Source organism: Ailuropoda melanoleuca, chromosome 5, assembly GCF_002007445.2.
Source record: "Ailuropoda melanoleuca isolate Jingjing chromosome 5, ASM200744v2, whole genome shotgun sequence".
NCBI lineage: Eukaryota > Metazoa > Chordata > Mammalia > Carnivora > Ursidae > Ailuropoda > Ailuropoda melanoleuca.
Genome location: NC_048222.1, coordinates 47,855,549 through 47,876,711, shown reverse-complemented (window position 1 = coordinate 47,876,711; position 21,163 = coordinate 47,855,549). Strand labels below are relative to the sequence as shown.

Genomic DNA, 21,163 nt, shown 5'->3' with positions numbered 1-21,163 from the left:
AAACAACAGTTGTCATGACAACCAAACGGGTCTGGAAAATTCAGCCAATCCGCCTGCGGGAATGCCTCCGGCCTAGCCAATAGGAAGAGCACGCCGTACGTAAGGCCGCCCAATGGGGGCGCGAGCGGCGCGGTATTTGAATCCTGTAACAAGGCGACATTGCGAAGATCCTAAGCCGTGCGGGCCGCAGTGCGGAGCTAACGGCGTCGCGGAAGCTTGTGTCCTCCGTGTCCGGTCCGCGTCCCTCCCTGGGCCGGGCTGGCATTCTTGCCTGCCCCTTCCCACATGGCGCTGCTCCGACGCCCGATGGTGAGTGGGCCCCACCAACCCCCCACACAGGCAGGCTCTTCGGCCGCGCAGCTCCGTCACCCACCTCCACCCTCCCTCTCTCTTCAGCGCAGGGCTTCTTCGTCCCAACCCGCACTGCTCTCCCCTTCTGCCCGCTTCCCAGCCTGCGGCCTATCCTCTTTGCCAACCTGTCCCCTCCTCGGATCCGCTCTGGGTTCCCCGCTTCCGCCCTGGCCGTTCCTGGGGTGAGGGAAGTGTAGGAAAGCGCCTCGGAGGAGGCACCTGTCAAGTGAGCCTCTCCAGCACTGGACTTGGTACTCAGCGAGCGATTCCCGAGTGCTCTTTGTTGGAGTGCTATCTTAATAGAGGTTGCCGTAGTAATTTCCTTCCTCTGTTCTCAAACTCCTTGCCAGCTCAGGGATGGGGGATGGGGAGGACTGGAAGAAACTGTAGGTAGTAAACTGTTTTGAATGTTTGATCAGGCAACAGTCACGGCTGTTTTTCGGATTTTTCACATTTCGTTTTGTGTTAAGTTCCCCATTTATTTCTGCATGCGAAGTCTTTTAGGTCAAGCTCACTAACATATGCGTTTGTCACTTTAAAAAATTTATTTCTTATGAGTCAGAGAAAGACAATTATATGATTTCTCTCATCTATGGAACATAAGAACTAGGATGATCGGTAGGGGAAGAAAGGGATAAAGAAAGGGGGGGTAATCAGAAGGGGGAATGAAACATGAGAGACTATGAGAAACGAACTGAGGGCCTCAGAGGGGAGGGGGTGGGGGAATGGGTAGACCAGTGATGGGTAGTAAGGAGGGCACGTATTGCATGGTGCACTGGGTGTTATAGCAACTAATGAATCATCGAACTTATATCGGAAACCGGGGATGTACTGTATGGTGACTAACATAATAAAAAATCATTTAAAAAATTTCTTTACTCAAGTATAATAAAGATTTTGCATATAATTTGGAACAATATGGCAAACAGAAGGGTTCAGATTCATTTGTTTCATCTGTGCAAAAGTGGGAGCGTTAATTGTGTTTTGAACGTTTTGTTTTTTTCTTCTTTCTGTGGGCTTGAATTGTATCTGGGTCTACTTATCCTTTGCTGGAAAATAGAGGGCCCTGCCACACCTGAGTTCCATCCTCCTGGCTATAAGGCTAGTTAAAAGCTACCAGTTTTCCCCTCCAGATGAATTTAAACTTAGATTACCAGGCCTCAACCCTTAAGCATTAAAATTTCAAACACTTTTTAAAATTGGCAATTACTGCTGGAAAAAATTGAATAGTGTGCTTTTGAGAATCCTAATAAGTTGAATACATTCAGTATTTAATTCTTATTCTTTTGTGAGTCTAAGTTGAACTGACAAGGAATTTTTGTCTAATCTGTCCCATAAAGTTCTTTCATTGTCAAATTCTATTGTATTCAGGGAAGGCTTGAGTTTTCCCCTGCCCCACTGTCAGTCCTTGTAGATCCATTCAAAGCCCCTGTTGGGAGATTTTAAGGATTAGGACCCACAATTCCCAGGGATAGAACATGCTGTTTTTTTCTCATGAAATGTTTATCACCTCTACAATAAAATAAACTTTTTTGGTATGAATTGCTTTTTCTAGCAAGTTTTTGTTTTTAAGCACATTCTGTCAAAAGTAGGCTAAGGTCAACTGATGATTTTTTGTTCCATACCATTTCAACTTTCTCTGAATTTGAGAGTACAACTATTTTACCTGTGAAAACAGTTTCCTTCTAAGTATCCTTAATATAAGAGAGTTCATGCTATGGCAACCTCATTTTAAAAGGGAGTATCTCTAAAGATCATGTCTATAGGAGCGCTTCTTGTTTGTAGAATGGCAGAAGAATCAAAGCTAATTCAGGTTTTAAACATCTGGACCTATTATAACTTTTTAATGGTGTTTTAATTGTACTTGTTATTAATCTCTCTAAAGAAAAGTTTTTATTTTAGCGAGAGCTTGCACATGTGGTTGAGGAGGGGCAGAGAGAGAGGGAGAGAGAGAATCTTCAGCAGGCTTCATGCCCAGAGCAGAGCCCGAGGGAGGGCAGGATCTCATGACCCTGAGAGCATGACCTGAGCTGAAATCAAGAGTAGCAAGAGTAGGACTCTTAACTGACTGAGCTACTCTAAAGAAAGATTTTTAAATAGATGAATTTAGTATACAGGGATCTTTAACAAGTGGGTGCTATATAAAAAAATAATCACTTATCTTGAAACCTCTTAATGAGAATGTTTATTTTACAGATAAGGTGGATAAGTGATTTGCCTAATATCAAGTGATGTGATCAATCACAAATGGCATTTTTAGTCTTCCTAAAATATGTATTTTTTCCCTCTCACAAATAGATCTCCACATATTTACCTTTCCCAAATTCTGCATTTGGATAGCTGACATTAGCAAAGTATTGTAAGTTGTTTTAATTCATCATTAACTTTTTTTTTTTTTTTAAGGTGTCCACTGATTTGGAGAATGCTGACACTGGAGTTAATTCTAAAGCTAAGAGTCATGTGACAATCAGACGGGCAGTTTTGGAAGAAATTGGAAATAGAGTTACAACCAGAGCTACACAAGTAGCTAAGGTAACAGCCGTGAGGACTGTCCATGTGCACACTAGGCTGATTGTGTACAGCTCTGAGGAACAACACTGACTCTCTTGCCCTATTTGTGTTTCTTTTTCCTTGTAGAAAGCTCAGAACACCAAAATACCTGCTCAACCCACCAAAACAAATGTCAACAAACAACTGAAACCTACTGCATCTGTGAAACCAGTGCAGATGGAAGTGTTGGCTCCAAAGGTAGGATGTTCTGTATTTACAAATGTACGAAGTAGCTTGTTTTTGGCTAGACTCCAACCTTTTTTTTTTTTTTAATATTTTATTTATTTATTTGAGAGAGAGTGCGAAAGAGAGCATGAACAGGGAGAGGGGCAGAAGGAGAGAGAGAAGGAGAGGCAGACTCCCTGCTGAGCATGGAGCCCAATGCAGGGCTCAATCCCAGGACCCTGAGATCATGACCTGAGCTGAAGGCGGATGCTTAACTGACTGAGCCACCCAGGCGCCCCAGCCACTGCAACTTCTGAAGAGCATTCATAACTAGAGCTCTACTTTGAAACAACAGTGTGCAAATTGAACATGCACATTTTTTTAGTGATGGTACTTACTATACTATAATGTTTTGACCTTGAATAACAAAATTAATTACCTTGATATTCAAATAAATTTAGTGATCTCAAAGTGCAATTTGGTAGGTTTTATAATCCATTATAAGAATGAGCTTGCCCATGAAGGTTGTGGAATCTCGCGGTTCTGAGACTCATACTTATAATGGAGGAATAAGGTAATGCCAAAATTCTGTGTTGATAAATTGTGGTCTCTGTGACTGGTTAACTCAATTGGAGTTAGAATGCTAATGGTCTGATTGGCCTGTAATTACTACAGGACAGGCACTGTTGCAGGTGCTGAGAATACAACAATAACTACTTTGTTCTTTCCAGCTCAATATATATATGTGTGTGTGCGTGCATTTAATTTATATATAATATACATTAATAACATGTCTATAACTTTTTGAAAAATTTTCAGAGTAATACATTGGATATATTCAAGAGATATATATATATTGAGCATTTATGATACCCATCTGGTAGTGTTAAGGCTGTTAAAGAGAGATCTTGCCTTGAGGAGACTTATCCAGACGGGGCACATGCACCTGAAATTAAATTAGTAGTCCCAGGGAATGATGCCAGATGCCCCTGGGCAGTGGATGATTGAGCTTCAAATGTCTGGGGTGGATGGAGGCACCATCCTTCAGAAAGTGCTTCTACAGGAGGGAGAGAACGCTAAGGAATGGAGTGGTCAGGGGAAACTTCATGGAATCAGTGGGATTTTTGAGGATAGAGAGATGCTGGTAGGAAAGAACACCTTTTTGGGGAACAAAGCAGAAATAGGCCTGTAATCTTGTCTTTGGGCTAAGAAGTCAGCACATCTAAGTTGGGTCAGAAGGTTTGCATGAATAAGCAGAACATAAAGTTGGGGAAAAGGTTGCAGTTAGATTTGAAGGCCTTGGAATTTAGATTTTATCCCATTAGGCAGTGAAGAACGTGTGGAAAGTTTTGAGGAGGTGGGAAATGATGAAAGCAGTGTAGGCTGGCCATGGGAGGGACGTAAATGAGGAGGTATTGCAATTGTCCAAGCAAGAGCTGATGGAGGGTCTTGAACTAGCCTGGATCTCCCAAAGCACTCACCCACATACCACAATCTATAGGGTGCCAAGAAACAACATGGAATGTGTTGGGGGTGTACAACTTGTTCCAGGGACATCATCCTGTATTTAGAAGGAATTCTTTGGCTGTGTTGTTTGCACAGAAAGAATAAGACCCTTAAGCAAGCACTTGAGTATTTAAGAAAGGATTTATGCAGTGAATTACTAAAGAAATGGGAAAGTCAGGGAAGAGAGGTATTTCTGGGGAAGGCACCTCATTTGGCTTTAGATTAGTTGAGGTAAGAGAGAAACATCCACGGGGGAAGGCAGTCAGAAATGTGGCAGCAGCATCTGAGGGAGAAGGGCAGACGTGGGAGCCTTCTGCTTGCAGGCAATGGTTGTAAGCCAGGGCAGAGAGCGTCCAATCAAGAACTAAAGCTCAGAACAAATCCTGAAGATCGGCCTTCCTTTCACAGGCCTTTCCTTGGAGGTTTCTAGTCCCTAAATGCCAAACCCTAAGCAGCTTTTCAGCTTTGACCTCTTAACCATTATGCAGCATTTGATACAGGTGACTGTTTGAATGTGGCTCCTCCCACATGTCTGGAAGGCGATTTGGCAGCGTCTTTCAAAAGGTTATTCTCCATACCCAGTAAGTCTGTTTTTATCCTAAGAAAATTATTAGAGGCACACCAAGGATTTTTAAATAGTGCTGTAATGAATAGCTCTTATATAATAGAGAAATATTAGAAGATTGGTTTAATCTATTTAAGTTCAAGTATAATTAACGTACAGTGTTACATTAGTTCCAATATAGTGATCCTATACTTGACTCACTGCTCACCATGATAAGTATATTCTTAATCCCCTTCACCTAGTTCACCCGTTCCCTCTACCCAACTCCTCTATGGCAACCACCAGTTTGTACTCTATATTTAAGAGCTTAGTTTTTTTGGTTTGTCTCTTTTTCTCTCTCTCTTTTTTTTTTTTAAGTTTATTTATGTATGAAATCTCTATACCCAACATGGGGCTTGAACTCACAACCTGCTTTTCTGACTGAGCCAGCCAGGTGCCCTTTTTGTTCCCCCTTAGTTTTGTTTCTTAAAATCCACATATGAGTGAAATCATATGGTATTTTTCTCTGTCTGACTTCTTTCACTTAGCATTACACTCTCTAGATCAATCCATGTTGTTGCAAATGGCAAGATTTCATTCTTTTTTAGGGGCTGAGTAATATTCCATTGTGTATATACCACCCCTTCTATATCATTCATCTGCGGATGGACGCTTGGGTTGCTTCCATATCTTGGTTATTATAAATGATGTTGCAATAAACCTAGGGCTGCATCTATCTTCTCAAATTAGTGTTTTCATCTTCTTTGGGTAAATACCCAGCAGTAGAATTAATGGAGCAGCTTAAATCCATTTAATGAAATACATGGACCAGTAATATCATGTTTTAGTAGAATATTTAAAGATGTCAAAATGCATGTTACATTAGTAGAAAAATCAGGTTATAACACAATAGAATGCAGTACAACCCCAGATTTTTAAGAAATTATTTATTTTTCAGAGAGAGAGAGAGAGTGTGTGCATATGGGGCAGGGGGAGGCCGGGGATGGAAGGCGAAGGGCAGAGGGAGAGGGAGAGAGAGAATCTTACACAGGCTCCATCTTATGCAGAGTTTGATTTCACAACCCTGAGATCACAACCTGAGGTGAAATCAAGAGTTGGATGCTTAACTGACTGAGCCACCCGGGCGCCCCAGATTTGCTTTTAAAAGTGCACAAAGTGTGCATTTTTTGAGAGGGGGAGGGGTAGAGGGAGAGAGAATCTTACGCAGGCTCCATCTTATGCAGGGTTTGATCTCACAACTCTGAGATCATGACGTGGCTGAAATCAAGAGTTGGATGCTTAACCGACTGAGCCCCCAGGCGCCCCTAAAAGTGTGCATTTGTATACAAAATTTGGTGGTAGTTATTTTTGAGTATTACGTTGGGCTTAAGATTCATTTTCATTTTCTTCTTAAAAATTTTCAGATTTTTTTCACCATAGGTACATATTACTTTTCTAATTAGAGAAGAAGGGAAAAAGGCAAATTAAAAGAAAAACAACCAAAAATGTTATGAACCAAAGAGACCTTTCCTCCTGTGACTTTTGCAATTCCGCTCTTTCTGAATTACTCCACCTTTCCTTGGTGACTCCTTTGCTTTAGCTTCCTGACAAATTTGAGGCCACTGTGTTTCAGATAAAGAATGATGAACCTGTAACTCCATTCATATAAATATCACTTCCATGGCTGAAACGTGCTGCTCATTTTAGAAGACATCAGGGATTAATGAACAATAATTATTTCCAATTCAAATACACTTTTCTCTGAGAAACGTAGTACAGAAGAGATCACTAAGTCCCCAGTTTAGGGCAAGCTCCTCATCCTGCCAGATGAGCCCCTCTGCTTGCCTGGCTCTGGTCAGCCATCTGGCTTTTACTTTGTCATCTGCTCTATCTGCAGTCATTGCTGCTCCTTTATAGCTGGTCCCTGGGGATGTGGAGATGCCAGTTGAGCACAGGGTTCTAGCAACAGAGAGCCCTGGAAAATTTATAAGCCATGTGCTCATGAAAGCAGATGATTCTAGCCAAATCCATTTATTATACACTGCAAGACTAGAGGGCAGGTTTCTTTGTAGCAAAGGAAGCAACTGAATCACAAAGGGCTCTGGCTGAGGACTTGAAAGGGTTTCAGCCATTCACAGGTGTTTGCAGAAGTGATTATCCTGCAATTTTTAGAGAAAAGAGTGGTTTTTTTTTTTTTTTCCTGACCAATGAGGCTTTGGCAAACACTGAGTTGTATGTGAAAGGAAGGAGAAGGTTTTTTCCTAGCCCCCTTGTTTGCTGGGCACTGAAGGAATGAGCCACCAACTCTGTTTTCAAGGAGTCCCCAGTCAAGTGGAGAAATGCCTGAGCACACACACTTCGGAGAGGTGCTGGGGGTCAGAGCTAGAAATTCAGATGAAGTTTTAGATTTACAGATTGGATCTAAACACTAAGTTCAGTGATAGTTGTGGGACACTCCGATCAGATGGGAGGCCACCAAATGTGGGGTGCTAATTGGGTGGGGGCTAGCAGTGTGCGTGGTGAAAGAATTCACCCATGGCAGAACAAGAGAGAAGGTTATTGAAGAGCAGTGGGCAGGACAGCAAAGGAGAGACTGTCTGCCAAAAGGTGGTGGTGAGGGGCCACAGTTACAGGGTGGAATGAGGGAGTATGGGAATGTATAGAATTTTCCCATTTTTTTGCTTTTTTTTTTTTTTAAGATTTTATTCATTTATTTGAGAGAGAGCACGAGCAAGAGAGCAGCAGAGGGAGAGGGAGAAGCAGACTCCCTACTGAGTATGGAGCCCGTTATGGGGCTCCATCCCAGGACCCTGAGATCATGACCTGAGTTGAAAGCAGCTGTTTAACCAGATGAGCCACCCGGGTGCCCCTGTTTTCCCATTTTTGGTAATCTTCAGAACTGTGCCTAGGTAGGGCCTATGGCTATTTCCAGGTGGTTTGCTTAATGAGCCTGTTGGCATTCCGCTCGCTGGTCGCGGTGGGCCATTTTACCTTGATCAAGTTCCACTGCTCCAGCCTATTGCCTCTACAGTAGTCATTATTCAACTATGAGAATGTTTTATGGCTAACTATCCCTAATACAAAAACTACAAATAAAGGGGAAGTAAGCACAACTTTTCACATTAAAAAAAAAAAAAAGAGTGCCTTTTATTTTTAATCACACAAGAAACAGTCATAACAAAGCAAAATACTACAGAAATATATTAAGTAGACTGGAAAGTCAGTTTAGTTTTATTACTCTCTCTACCCTCCAAATTCCATTTTACTGTATTCCCTAAAGCTATTCCCAATGAATGATTCTGCCTGTCTATAATTGTGCCTATGTATGCACAAGTACACACTTAGTGCTACAAATCATGAGCTGTCTAATTGGAAACAACAAATTTTCTGGGAGTCCTTCCCTGGTGCACTTAATTGACATTGTTTATTATAAATCTAGTAAATAAAGGAACCCTGGTTACCAAAACTTGTACAAACACCTACATGTTTGCATATTAATAGTAGTAAATTCTCTCCCCAAACCCAACTCAGTAGTAAGAGGATTGCAGTAGCCTTTACTCAGACTCCACTCAAACCTGGAGCCAAAAAAAAAATCAGCAAAATCTCACATTTATTCTTTCTTTTTTCTTAAATTGTTACTTATTTGACAGACACAGTTGGAGAGGGAACACAAGCAGGGGGAGTGGGAGAGGAAGAAGCAGGCTCATAGCGGAGGAGCCTGATGTGGGGCTCAATCCCATAACGCCGGGATCACGCCCTGAGCGGAAGGCAGACGCTTAACCGCTGTGCCACCCAGGCGCCCCATCACATTTATTATTTCTGATATGACTTTTCACTTGTCTCTAACAACCAACAGAATTGATTCATTAACCTAATTGGAAGGTTTTTATCTTCAGACCACTTTTGTCATTCAAAAGTTTGTGATAGTTAGCTGATAAAGCTTGTAGCTTTGCGTGCAACAGACACTGAATGAGCATTACACAGTTGGCCTGGGGGGCTTAGGCTCTACCTGCACGCACAGCGGAATCTTTATAATCGTTAAATTGGAATCTTTATAATCGTTAAATTACGTCGGGGCCCAAGAGGAATGCTTTCAAGAAATTCTCCATTAAGGGCCAGAGCAATGATCCATGTCTTCTCCTGTTAGTTTTGGGATATGGCTAAACTCAGGTGTACCTCTGAATAGACACAGGTAAACATTTCAAGCTGCTGAGACAGCACACATAGCACACGACCATAACGTCTGCCTCCTTAAACCAGGCTTCCTAGTACTGACTGCATTTCCCAGGGACACCGATGATGCTTATCCTTGAGCTTAACCTAGCTGTATGTGCTCATTAAAATGTACATCTGACTCTAGTCACTCTTTTTTTAAAGAAGATTCTATTTTTTTTTTTTTTAAAGATTTTTTTATTTATTTATTTGACAGAGATAGAGACAGCCAGCGAAAGAGGGAACACAAGCAGGGGGAGCGGGAGAGGAAGAAGCAGGCTCACAGCAGAGGAGCCTGACGTGGGGCTCGATCCCATAACGCCGGGATCACGCCCTGAGCCGAAGGCAGACGCTTAACCGCTGTGCCACCCAGGCGCCCCAAGAAGATTCTATTTTTAATCTCTACACCCTACATGGGGCTCGAACCCACAACCCCAAGATCAAGAGTTGCTCGCACTACCAGCTGAGCCAGGCAGGCGCCACTGATTTTTGCCACTCTTGCTCAGTTTTTCAGTGGGTTCACTTCCCTTCGAGTAAAATGTGTTAAACTCCTTAGCCGGGTTCTCGCTCACCTTTCCAGCCCATCTTCTCACACGTTGTGCACTAGCTCCTGCCATCCCAAGTAACGTGCCCTTCCCAGGCTTGCTTTTGTTTCTTGGCTTCCTCTGGGACTTTGTACTTGCGTACCTTTCCCTACTCATTTTCCTTGAGGTCTTAACCTCTCTGGTCACCTTATCTAGGTTTTTCCCTGGTGCCCCAAGTAGCTCTTAGTCTTTCTAGTCCCTTGAGGTTCGGAAGTTTTTGAATACATGGCATGGGTGAGCCTTTCTCGGCTGGTCCCTCCTCGGTTTGAGAACTCTGTTGTAGGAGGGAAGGATGGGTTTTGAACTGCTATATATATTTTACTGCTGCTGTTTCATCCTTCTTTAAGCCTGGAAACTGTCATCACTGAGCTTTAATGTCAATTAAAATTGTTTATTACACAGTCTTCTCTTTCTATATTTTATTTCTTTAATACATAGTCTTTATAGCCTGGCAGTCTTGCTAGGTTTTACTTTGAGAAGTACCTCTTATTCTTTTAAAAAGTAATGGGTTATTTATACTTCATTACTAAACACTCGTTTTAACTTACTTTATAAATTTTTAATTTGTGTGATTTTTTTTTTTTTTAAATAGTCACCCTGTCAGCATGAGAAAACACTGGGTGTGTACTTGCTTGGGCTTTGCTTCCTTCTATTTTATTCATAGGCCAGAATGTGCTTTTCTGCTTTTTAGTTGCCAAATAGTTTCTCAATTTAGAATAAATTACTTTATGAGAGGATATCTGTATACTCATAGAAGAGGCTACAGCTGAAGTGAACTGTCAGCTCTAAGAGTTTCTGCAACCAGCTATTTAAGTTTGGTTCATTCAGTAAATACTGAGCACCTACTATGCGTTTGGGATGATATGGGCATTTGAGCTGCTGTAGGGGACAAAATCAGTTTAATAAATGTATTATTTATTTATAAATTTATTTATAAATGTAATTATAAATATATTATTTTCTGCCTCTGCTAACTCTGTAAGCTCTGTAAGGCTGACGGTCTAGCAGAGGTAGACAGAAAATAATATATACATCATATATAAGTAAACTCCAAAGTGTGTTACAAGGTTATAGGTTCTATGGGGAAAAACGTAGAGACATGATGCGAGTGGGGGCGGGGAATAGGCTGCGGATGGTAATTTAAAAGAGGGGTCAGGATAGACCAAATTGAGAAGGTAACATTTAAACAAAACTTGAAGATGAGAGAGTTGCTCATGGGGGTGCAGGGACAAGAGCAAGAGCCTTGTGGGAAGAGGGAGCCCGCTTGCAGTGAGGGTGGCTGCCAGGAGGCAAACCAAGGGGAGAGAAATAGGAGACGGGTCAGCAGAGGAAGAGGGCCAAGCCGGATCACGCAACCTCCAGGCCATTGTGACGACTCAGGTTTTCCCTTGGAGTGAAGTTCTAGAATTTTAAACAGAGGAGTATATCTCTAAAAACTTCATCTGCTACATCTTGAATTATTCACCTCTTACTCTGAAATATATTTGTTTTGGCTTTCACATATTTTAAAAATGCGTTTGATACTTTTAAACCCGTTGACTCTGCACGTATTTGGTTCTGATTAGTGATTCAACCTACTGCCAAGGTAGTGATGCACGCACGTTAATTTGTTCACGTAGGGTCCTTCCCCCCCATCAGAGGATATCTCCATGAAGGAAGAGAAACTCTGCCAAGCTTTCTCTGATGCCTTGCTCTGCAAAATCGAGGACATTGATCACGAGGACTGGGAGAACCCTCAGCTCTGCAGCGACTACGTTAAGGATATCTACCAGTATCTAAGGCAGCTTGAGGTGAGTGGGCCTTTGTGTTTTGGTTGTGCAAGCAACGTGGCATTTACCACACAGCAGGGAAGGAAATGAGGTCAGCTTTTTAAACTCCGAATTCCGCCTACAGATTCTGCAATCCATAAGTCCGCACTTCTTAAATGGAAGAGAGATAAACGGACGCATGCGCGCCATCCTGGTGGACTGGCTGGTGCAAGTCCACTCCAAGTTTAGGCTGCTGCAGGAGACTCTGTACATGTGCGTCGCCATCATGGACCGGTTTCTGCAGGTGAGCGCGGCTTTAGGGGCTCACTGTAATGGCATTCTGCAACACCGAAGGGTGATACCTGGAAGAAAAGATCAAAAGCCACTTGGTGAGAAACCGAGGCACTTGAGGTGCCACAGGGGGAAGTAGCCAGATATGTTCAGCCTCTGGTGATGCTGACCAAAGCTGGGCGTTTCTGCTAGGTCAGCCAGCAGGAAAGTGCTGGGGGGTCGTGCGGTGGGCACTGCATGGCCAGTCGTTCCTCAAAGCAACCATACCAGCAGGAGGTCTGAATGTCAGCCCGAAGCCTGTGGTGTCTGTGGGTGCTGGTTTTCCAGGACTGCTTCCGCGATTTCCCCGTAGCTCGTGGTTTGGTCCTCCTCGGTGTTGTTTCCTGGTCTGAACAATGAGGAGTTTGGCTAGAGAGCTTGGCCATTTCCAGCCACCTGTGACATGAATCTCTGTAGAAAAGAGAGGAGGCAGAATTATTAAGAAAGGGGTTCGGGATATGTGTGGGTGGTGTACTGAGAATGGGAGGTCTGAAGGAGAGGAATGTAAGAGATTCAGCTGCGAGACAGAGTGGTCATCGAAATAGTTACCGCCTGGTTCCACAAAATGCTGACCGCTTAGAAGAAAAGCCAGACAGAAAGCGCTCGTGTGTGATCCACCAGCCAGGAGCCCTGCAGATGAGGATTTATGTATTTAAAGTCAGTGTTTATGACACAGCTCAGGTACAGATGCGGCCCCAACAGTACAGAAATAATGGTGATTATTATAATAATCACCCTGAGATACCGCAAAATCCTAAGAAATCCGTGCAATCCTAAGAAATGCAAGTCAGTGGTTTGCATTATACATTCCTCACTGGGTAGGAGAGCAGTTATATTTTAGGTAGATTTTCAATAATGAGAGTTGAGGCAAGGAAAGCAAAGTCCCTTTTAAAAGAGAAGGGAATTTAAGGGAAACGAGTATACCCGGAACTGAGATTTTCCTGGACTCTGGAGCCTCTTTGGACATTCTTGACACTGAATAACGAGTGTACTTTTGGTAAGGATTAAGGAAGTGTTTGAGAGACCCCCTTCCTCATCTCTAGGCATCCATTATTTTAATCCTGCTGTTTGGCTTGGCCTCATCTCGAGGTAGACATGTTGAATGCCATGTCGGGGCTGTCCCCAGACCCTCAAGCCAGGATGACGGGGTTGGAGCAGACCAGGTGCTTGGTTCTCAGGCATAATTCTTCCCTACTGAGCAATTGAGTGATCTGGAGCTGGTGTCGGAATCTCTTCACAGGCCGTCTCTTTGTAAGTGGGGAGAAATAAATGCGCTTCCTCGGATTTTTGCGAGGATTCAATGAGGTGATTGTTGGCATCTTTGCACGTACTGAGTACTCAAATAACAGACGGCTGCTGGGAGTAGTGGTGGTACCTGCTGTTTTTAAGTAATCTGTCTACCCAGTGTGGGGCTCGAACCCACAGCCTCGAGATCGAGTCACACGCTCCAACTGGGTCAGCCAGGCGCCCCTGATGGTACCTGCTATTAACATGGAGGTTACCTGAGCTCGTAAGAGGGGTGTGAGCAGAGATGACGTGTACTTCTCCAGGACGTGGTTCCTTCTCACTTCCTTCTGCCCAGAGCCCTAGTCCTCTTGTTAGGTAGGACTTTTGACACATTCTTCTTCAATTAGGTTCAGCCGGTTTCTCGTAAGAAGCTTCAGCTGGTTGGGATTACAGCTCTGCTCCTGGCTTCCAAGTACGAGGAGATGTTTTCTCCAAATATTGAAGACTTCGTTTACATCACAGACAATGCTTATACCAGTTCCCAAATCCGAGAGATGGAAACACTGATTTTGAAAGAACTGAAATTTGAGTTGGGTCGACCTTTGCCACTACATTTCTTAAGGCGGGCATCAAAAGCCGGGGAGGTAAGTGCCCCCGGTTCTGTATGAGACTTGATTTTTGCTGTTTGTTGCCTTATCCTAGAAACATTGATCCAGTTAAAGGAAAACTTCGGCATTTATAGGAAACACCTTTTTGATAGGTCCTAACGCTTATCAGTTCTTCAGAAAAAAGACCTCATGCTCTGTGTTTGTACCATACTGTGAAATAGGGCAGTTCTTGGGCAGACTGGTGAGTCGGGTGGCTTTGAGCTCCGAGGCCTTTGCCCAAGATTTTGCAAGAGGGTAATAGTAGCCACGCTCTGATTGTCCCCGGCTGTTCTCTCATAGGTCGATGTGGAACAGCACACTTTAGCCAAATACCTGATGGAGTTGACTCTCATTGACTACGATATGGTGCATTATCACCCTTCAAAGGTGGCAGCGGCTGCGTCCTGCCTGTCCCAGAAGGTTCTGGGCCAAGGAAAATGGGTAAGTGTTGGATTAAGAAGAAATTAGGTTATATTTTCGGCCCCCTTGATATGAAAGGCCTTAGCATTTTCACCACACTATCCTCGAAGCAATGGTTAAACTCCAGAGCCTATAAGAAGGCTGCTTGGGATGCTTCAGATGGAGACGAGGTGACCGCAGCATGGCACCAAGTGTGCTCCCGAGTTGTGAAGATTGAGCCAGGCCGCCGGCAACCGGGGTGCTAAGGTTTCTGGGATCTTTGGTTAAGTGAAGGAAGCAAGTCGTCAAGCATCTAAGACAAAGCAAGGCCAAGGCCTGACTGACGTCACCAGTAAAGATAAAAGGAGCCACTTTTAGATTCGTACAAGTAGCCATAGCTGCCAGCTGTCTCACACACCAAAAAAGGACAACCACCGAAACCACAGGGATCAGATGACTGCGGTGTGAGTCGTGGGGTACCTTTTGGAGATGAACCAATTCTAGATTGCCACTAAGCAGTTTTATATCCTGTAGATGTACCCCAAGAGCGGCAGAACGAAAGCCTCATCAGAAGCCGGGTGTTAAGAAACAAGTCTCATGATAGCCTCTCAGGGGAGATACGGAAGGGAATGGGAGAAGCTCTTCCCACACCCCTAACCTCTCGTGTTCCAGGAGGATCACAGAGCATTTTGCCACCACAGATAAGCTGTGGTTCGGGCCTTTGCCTGGGTGGCCCTGTGTGGATACATGTGAGATTGCCAGGCCGCCTTGGCCGAGCCGTTCCTCTACACAAGTGTACACATTTGACATCTTACATGAGAAAGAAAGGCAATAAGCGAGTGTATGTATGTGGGCTTATGTATTTTCTAATTTTTCAAAACTACAGGTAGACCAGAAACTAATGAAAATGATACCTGTGGGGTTGGGTAGGAACAACCAGTAGTTGGGTGTTATTTCACGATATACAGTAGGATGTATAAATGATCGCCTGTATGAAATTCATGCCCAAAATGTTTGACACAAATCCAATCGTCAGGAAACACGCAGATTTAAAATGTGAGCCACTCTAAAAGCGACTGGCCTTGGATCCATCAAACAAGTTGTCATTTAAAGCCAAGGAAAATAGGAGTCGTTTTTAAATTAAAAAAAAATTAAAGATCGGATACACTGCAGGTAACTTGATTGGACCTGGATCTAAAAAGAAAAATCTGTACAAGATATTTAGGAACAATGGGAGAAATCTGAATATAGACTATGTACCAGACGATAGTGTAGTAGACGATAGATGCTCTTTCTGTGATAATGGTTTGTGACTAGAGAGGAAAATACTTCCTAGCGATATTTCTGAAACATTAGAAGTGATGTGTCATAGTGTGTGCAACTCATTTTCAAATGGTGCAAAAATTGTGTGTGAATACATAATACATAATTTTTGCTGAACCATTTGATATTGAGTTAGTTGTAGACACCGTGAGAGGGAAAGTGGCAAAATGTTAATAATAGATTACGCAGGGGCGCCTGGGTGGTGCAGTCGTTAAGCGTCTGCCTTCGGCTCAGGGCGTGATCCCGGCGTTCTGGGATGGAGCCCCACATCGGGCTCCTCTGCTGGGAGCCTGCTTCTTCCTCTCCCACTCCCCCTGCTTGTGTTCCCTCTCTTGCTGGCTGTCTCTCTCTCTGTCAAATAAATAAATAAAATCTTAAAAAAAAAAAGATTAATCTACACAAAGAATATATAGATGTTCATTATAATATTTCAGTTTTTCTGTAGATTTGAAATATTTTGAAATTAAAAGCTTGAGGCAACAAGGCTGCTGGTACATGAATGATACATGGTCCTGGTACCAGGGGCTCATTTTAGCTAAATTACTCTTAGACCTGCCTGCCTTGGGCTCTAAACCTTTTTTTTTTTTTTTTGTAGTTTCATCTGGTCAGCATTTCTTTTTCTTTTCTTCTTTTTTTTTTTTTCACTACTTCTTTTATTATGTTAGTCAGCATACAGTACATCATTAGTTTCTGATGCAGTGTTCCATGATTCATTGTTTGTGTATAACACCCAGTGCTCATCACATCATGTGCCCTCCTTAATACTGGGCTAACCCATCCCCCCACCCCCTCCCCTCTGAAAGCCTCAGTTTGTTTCCCAGAGTCCATAGTCTCTCATGGTTCGTCTCCCCCTCTGATTTCCCCCCTTTCAGTTTTCCCTTCCTTCCCCTAATGTCCTCCGTGCTATTCCTTATGTTCCACAAATGAGTGAAACCATATGAAAATTGTCTTTCTCTGCTTAACTTATTTCACTTAGCATAATCTCCTCCAGTCCCATCCACATTGATGCAAATGTTGGGTAATCATCTTTTCTGATGGCTGAGTAATATTCCATTGTATGTATGGACCACATCTTCTTTATCCATCGTCTGTTGAAGGGCATCTTGGCTCCTTCCACAGTTCGGCTATTGTGGACAATGCTGCTATGAACATTGGGGTGCATGTGTCCCTTCTTTTCACTACATCTGTGCCTTTGAGGTATATATGCAGTAGTGCAATGGCTGGTTCATAGGGCATCTCTATTTTTAACTTTTTGAGGAACCTCCATACTGTTTCCCAAAGTGGCTGCACCAGCTTGGATTCCCACCAACAGTGTAAGAGGGATCTCCTTTCTCTACAACCTCGCCAACATTTGTCGTTTCCTGACTTGTTCACATTAGCCATTCTGACTAGTGTGAGGCAGTGTCTCACTGTGGTTTTTTGATTTGTCTTTCCCTAATGGCTAATGATGTTGAACTCAACCCATTAACTACAGGTCTCCTTATTTTCTGGGAATTGATTTCAAAAGACCAGTAGTTGTGTGTTATTTCAGGATTGCTCTTGCTTCGTCCTTTTTTTCTTTAAACTACTTTAGGATTAAGATTAAATTGTGATTTATTTTCCCAATCATATTGTGCATATGAGACAGATTTATTTTAGCCTTTAGAATTTTATCACAGAACTGAAATAAAGTCAGCTTACATATCTTCATACATGATAGGTCTTATTATCAATCAGCAACTGTCCTGTTGCTTGATTTTTGTTCTCCGGGTGGCTGGGTCATAAGGCTGGGGGTTGAAGCTTCTCTATTCTCTGTTATCCGGTGCTTAACTACACAGGGCCCAACAAGAGAATCCTGAGTAGTCTTAGTTCTTCTAAATTTTGTACATTAGCTTGCCGCCTGTGGCCCAGTTTATTTCTTAATTCTGAACCTCTTTCCCTGACTGACGATATGGGTGTCTGGGCTCTCGAGCTCCCCACCAGCCGCTGCCCAGTAGGGCTTTGATGGGGGCGGGGGTTACGTGTGAGATGTGCTAGTCCTGGTTCGTCTCCCCCTCTGATTTCCCCCCTTTCAGTTTTCCCTTCCTTCCCCTAATGTCCTCCGTGCTATTCCTTATGTTCCACAAATGAGTGAAACCATATGAAAATTGTCTTTCTCTGCTTAACTTATTTCACTTAGCATAATCTCCTCCAGTCCCATCCACATTGATGCAAATGTTGGGTAATCATCTTTTCTGATGGCTGAGTAATATTCCATTGTATGTATGGACCACATCTTCTTTATCCATCGTCTGTTGAAGGGCATCTTGGCTCCTTCCACAGTTCGGCTATTGTGGACAATGCTGCTATGAACATTGGGGTGCATGTGTCCCTTCTTTTCACTACATCTGTGCCTTTGAGGTATATATGCAGTAGTGCAATGGCTGGTTCATAGGGCATCTCTATTTTTAACTTTTTGAGGAACCTCCATACTGTTTCCCAAAGTGGCTGCACCAGCTTGGATTCCCACCAACAGTGTAAGAGGGATCTCCTTTCTCTACAACCTCGCCAACATTTGTCGTTTCCTGACTTGTTCACATTAGCCATTCTGACTAGTGTGAGGCAGTGTCTCACTGTGGTTTTTTGATTTGTCTTTCCCTAATGGCTAATGATGTTGAACTCAACCCATTAACTACAGGTCTCCTTATTTTCTGGGAATTGATTTCAAAAGACCAGTAGTTGTGTGTTATTTCAGGATTGCTCTTGCTTCGTCCTTTTTTTCTTTAAACTACTTTAGGATTAAGATTAAATTGTGATTTATTTTCCCAATCATATTGTGCATATGAGACAGATTTATTTTAGCCTTTAGAATTTTATCACAGAACTGAAATAAAGTCAGCTTACATATCTTCATACATGATAGGTCTTATTATCAATCAGCAACTGTCCTGTTGCTTGATTTTTGTTCTCCGGGTGGCTGGGTCATAAGGCTGGGGGTTGAAGCTTCTCTATTCTCTGTTATCCGGTGCTTAACTACACAGGGCCCAACAAGAGAATCCTGAGTAGTCTTAGTTCTTCTAAATTTTGTACATTAGCTTGCCGCCTGTGGCCCAGTTTATTTCTTAATTCTGAACCTCTTTCCCTGACTGACGATATGGGTGTCTGGGCTCTCGAGCTCCCCACCAGCCGCTGCCCAGTAGGGCTTTGATGGGGGCGGGGGTTACGTGTGAGATGTGCTAGTCCTGGGTCTCTGCCCGTCCTGTGAAGGGGGCATTCCGAAATTGGGTTTTTTCTTTTTTTTTTTTTTTTAAGGTTTTGTTTATTTATTCGACAGAGATAGAGACAGCCAGCGAGAGAGGGAACACAAGCAGGGGGAGTGGGAGAGGAAGAAGCAGGCTCATAGCAGAGGAGCCTGACGTGGGGCTCCGATCCCACAACGCCGGGATCACGCCCTGAGCCGAAGGCAGACGCTTAACCGCTGTGCCACCCAGGCGCCCCCCTTTGTTGGGTTTTGTTTTTATTTTGTCCCACTCTCCATCACCTTTCAGAGAGGTTAGCATGAAAGTGTGTTGCTTGGAGTACTGTACATACCTGTGCAACCTTTGAAAAATAATATGGGACCTTTGACACTTGATTTAGCTGAAGGTGCACAGCGTCTGAATTTAGTCTTGCTCCAAGCCAGAGTCAGCTTGCATTTATGGCTGCTTTGCTGGGACCATGGTAGTGTTTAGGGCTGTTGTTAAATTTTCAGTAGGTAAGAATATCATTTTATAGCTTTTACATAAGTGGTGAGTGATGTCAGCCTGTGTCGGATGTGCTCTTCTAATGAAGTGGAGGGTTTATCTTGCCCCTTCTCTTTGCATTGCATTCCAGAACTTAAAGCAGCAGTATTACACTGGATACACAGAGAATGAAGTATTGGAAGTCATGCAGCACATGGCCAAAAATGTAGTGAAAGTTAATGAAAACTTAACGAAATTCATCGTAAGTACTCCTTCCTAAACTGTGGAAAGCATTAGATTAGGGGTTTTGTGAATGAGGGTATGCGTATGTGTGTGACTTTGTGTTTTCATGGAAATGTAATACTAGCGTTTGTGAGAGTCTGTTTTAGCTCGAACTCTTTTCTAGTACAGCAGGGGATGGAGCTTACTGATACACTCCAAAAAACAGACTTTCTTTAAAACAAGGTAGCTAGGCTAACGGTGTCCAGGCCCAGTGTAGTCAGCCAGATAGCCATTCCACGCATTTACCCACGCTCATCCCGGCGTCCTGGGGAGGGCACGCAGTGGTCAGGGCATGTGCTCACCGTGTTGTCTGGAACCCCTCAAAGGGCCCTGTGGAAAGCTTGGGTGCTCAGGGCCTCTGATCTTCTGGGAAAATGACCGAAAGGCCCCTGAATGCAGGCCTGGTGAAGGAAGGGCAAGAAGCCCATTCAGAAAGCTTCCTGGGGGCCTGGTGTCTGTCTCCGTGCAGCCCACCTGAGCGGTGGAATCAGCACCGATTGGATGCTGTCCTGTGCTTGTGTGACACTGAATATCACCAAGGATCTGGTGACAAAGAGCAAGGCATTTGTGCCAAGTGTCCCGACAACCTATTTTGCTCCCTGGCATGTAGTTTCTGTATAATTTAGCACACCACGGAGGTGTAATGTGTCTTCAGTCCTGAGGGTGTTGTCTGGGGTCTGCTAGGCACTGGTTGCCACTTGGCTTTTATTGCCGTTGTTGCTGCCTGTCCTGGCAGACCTGTTATGTCCTGGTGGCACTTAGGTATGATAAACACCTCCCACTCCTCTGGCAACATGGGAGAGAGAGCCTACTCCTTGGACCTTGACATCATTTATTCCCCCATCACCAGTGCTACCAGCTGGGTGTTATCTGTTGCTGGGCATGGAAGGAAATTGTCAGGTGCCCCACATTAGGACCTCAGAGTGCTCGCTGGCTTCAGTGATTCGCCATCATCACACCAATTGGACATTGTGGGTCTGGCCCTTAAATACTTGTGAATTAGGCTGGGAGCAAGGTAGAAGGTGGGGGTCCTGATGTGTGCTTAATCACAGATGACTTCTGCAGGCCATCAAGAATAAGTACGCAAGCAGCAAACTCCTGCAGATCAGCACACTTCCTCAGCTGAACTCAAAAACCATCCGAGAGCTTGCCTCCCCTCTGATGGGACGGTCCTAGGCTGCCATGGCCCTCGGGGAAGAGTGCTCCGTCCGTGACTTGGTCTCGCTGATTTGGAACTCTTCACTTTGTATATAGTCCTCTGGTCTATTTCATGAAAACTTTCCTTAGACCTATTTTCTAAATGTATATTGAGGAAAAATAAAGCTATTAATTTTTCTTAAGGCATCCTGTGTGTTTTTATTTGTGCGGTCTCTACCGAACAAGGTCAGTAGAAGTTTGGTTTGACTAATTACTTTTTGAGCTGTTATGAGTAGCGCGTAAATTATTGCCTTTGTGGCTTTGAGAAAGACCTTCCTTCCATTTTCTCAAATGGAACAAACTAGAACTTGCCTCCAGTGATTGCTAACCCATTTCTAAACTTCTGAAATATACAAAAATTGATTCATTATGAAAATTGAAAATGGGAGGATAGCCATGACAATTCTCTTTCTAGACC

At 43.5% G+C, this 21,163-nt stretch overlaps 1 protein-coding gene across 2 annotated transcripts; it reads left to right on the top strand.

Moving 5' to 3' along the window:
• Window positions 1–138: 138 nt before the first annotated feature.
• Window positions 139–20,892, top strand: CCNB2 (cyclin B2). Of its 2 annotated transcripts, none has more exons than XM_002926550.4 (9): window positions 139–309; window positions 2,755–2,883; window positions 2,989–3,099; window positions 11,532–11,702; window positions 11,806–11,964; window positions 13,625–13,861; window positions 14,165–14,305; window positions 19,418–19,528; window positions 20,614–20,892. In XM_002926550.4, the coding sequence occupies exons 1-9, from the start codon at window positions 286–288 to the stop codon at window positions 20,722–20,724; spliced, it is 1,194 nt and encodes a 397-aa protein (XP_002926596.1). In that variant the 5' UTR covers window positions 139–285; the 3' UTR covers window positions 20,725–20,892. The 2 variants fall into 2 exon arrangements, with proteins under 2 accessions (XP_002926596.1, XP_011232287.1); XM_011233985.3 differs by having other exon boundaries at window positions 20,601–20,892.
• The last annotated feature ends 271 nt before the right edge of the window (window positions 20,893–21,163 follow it).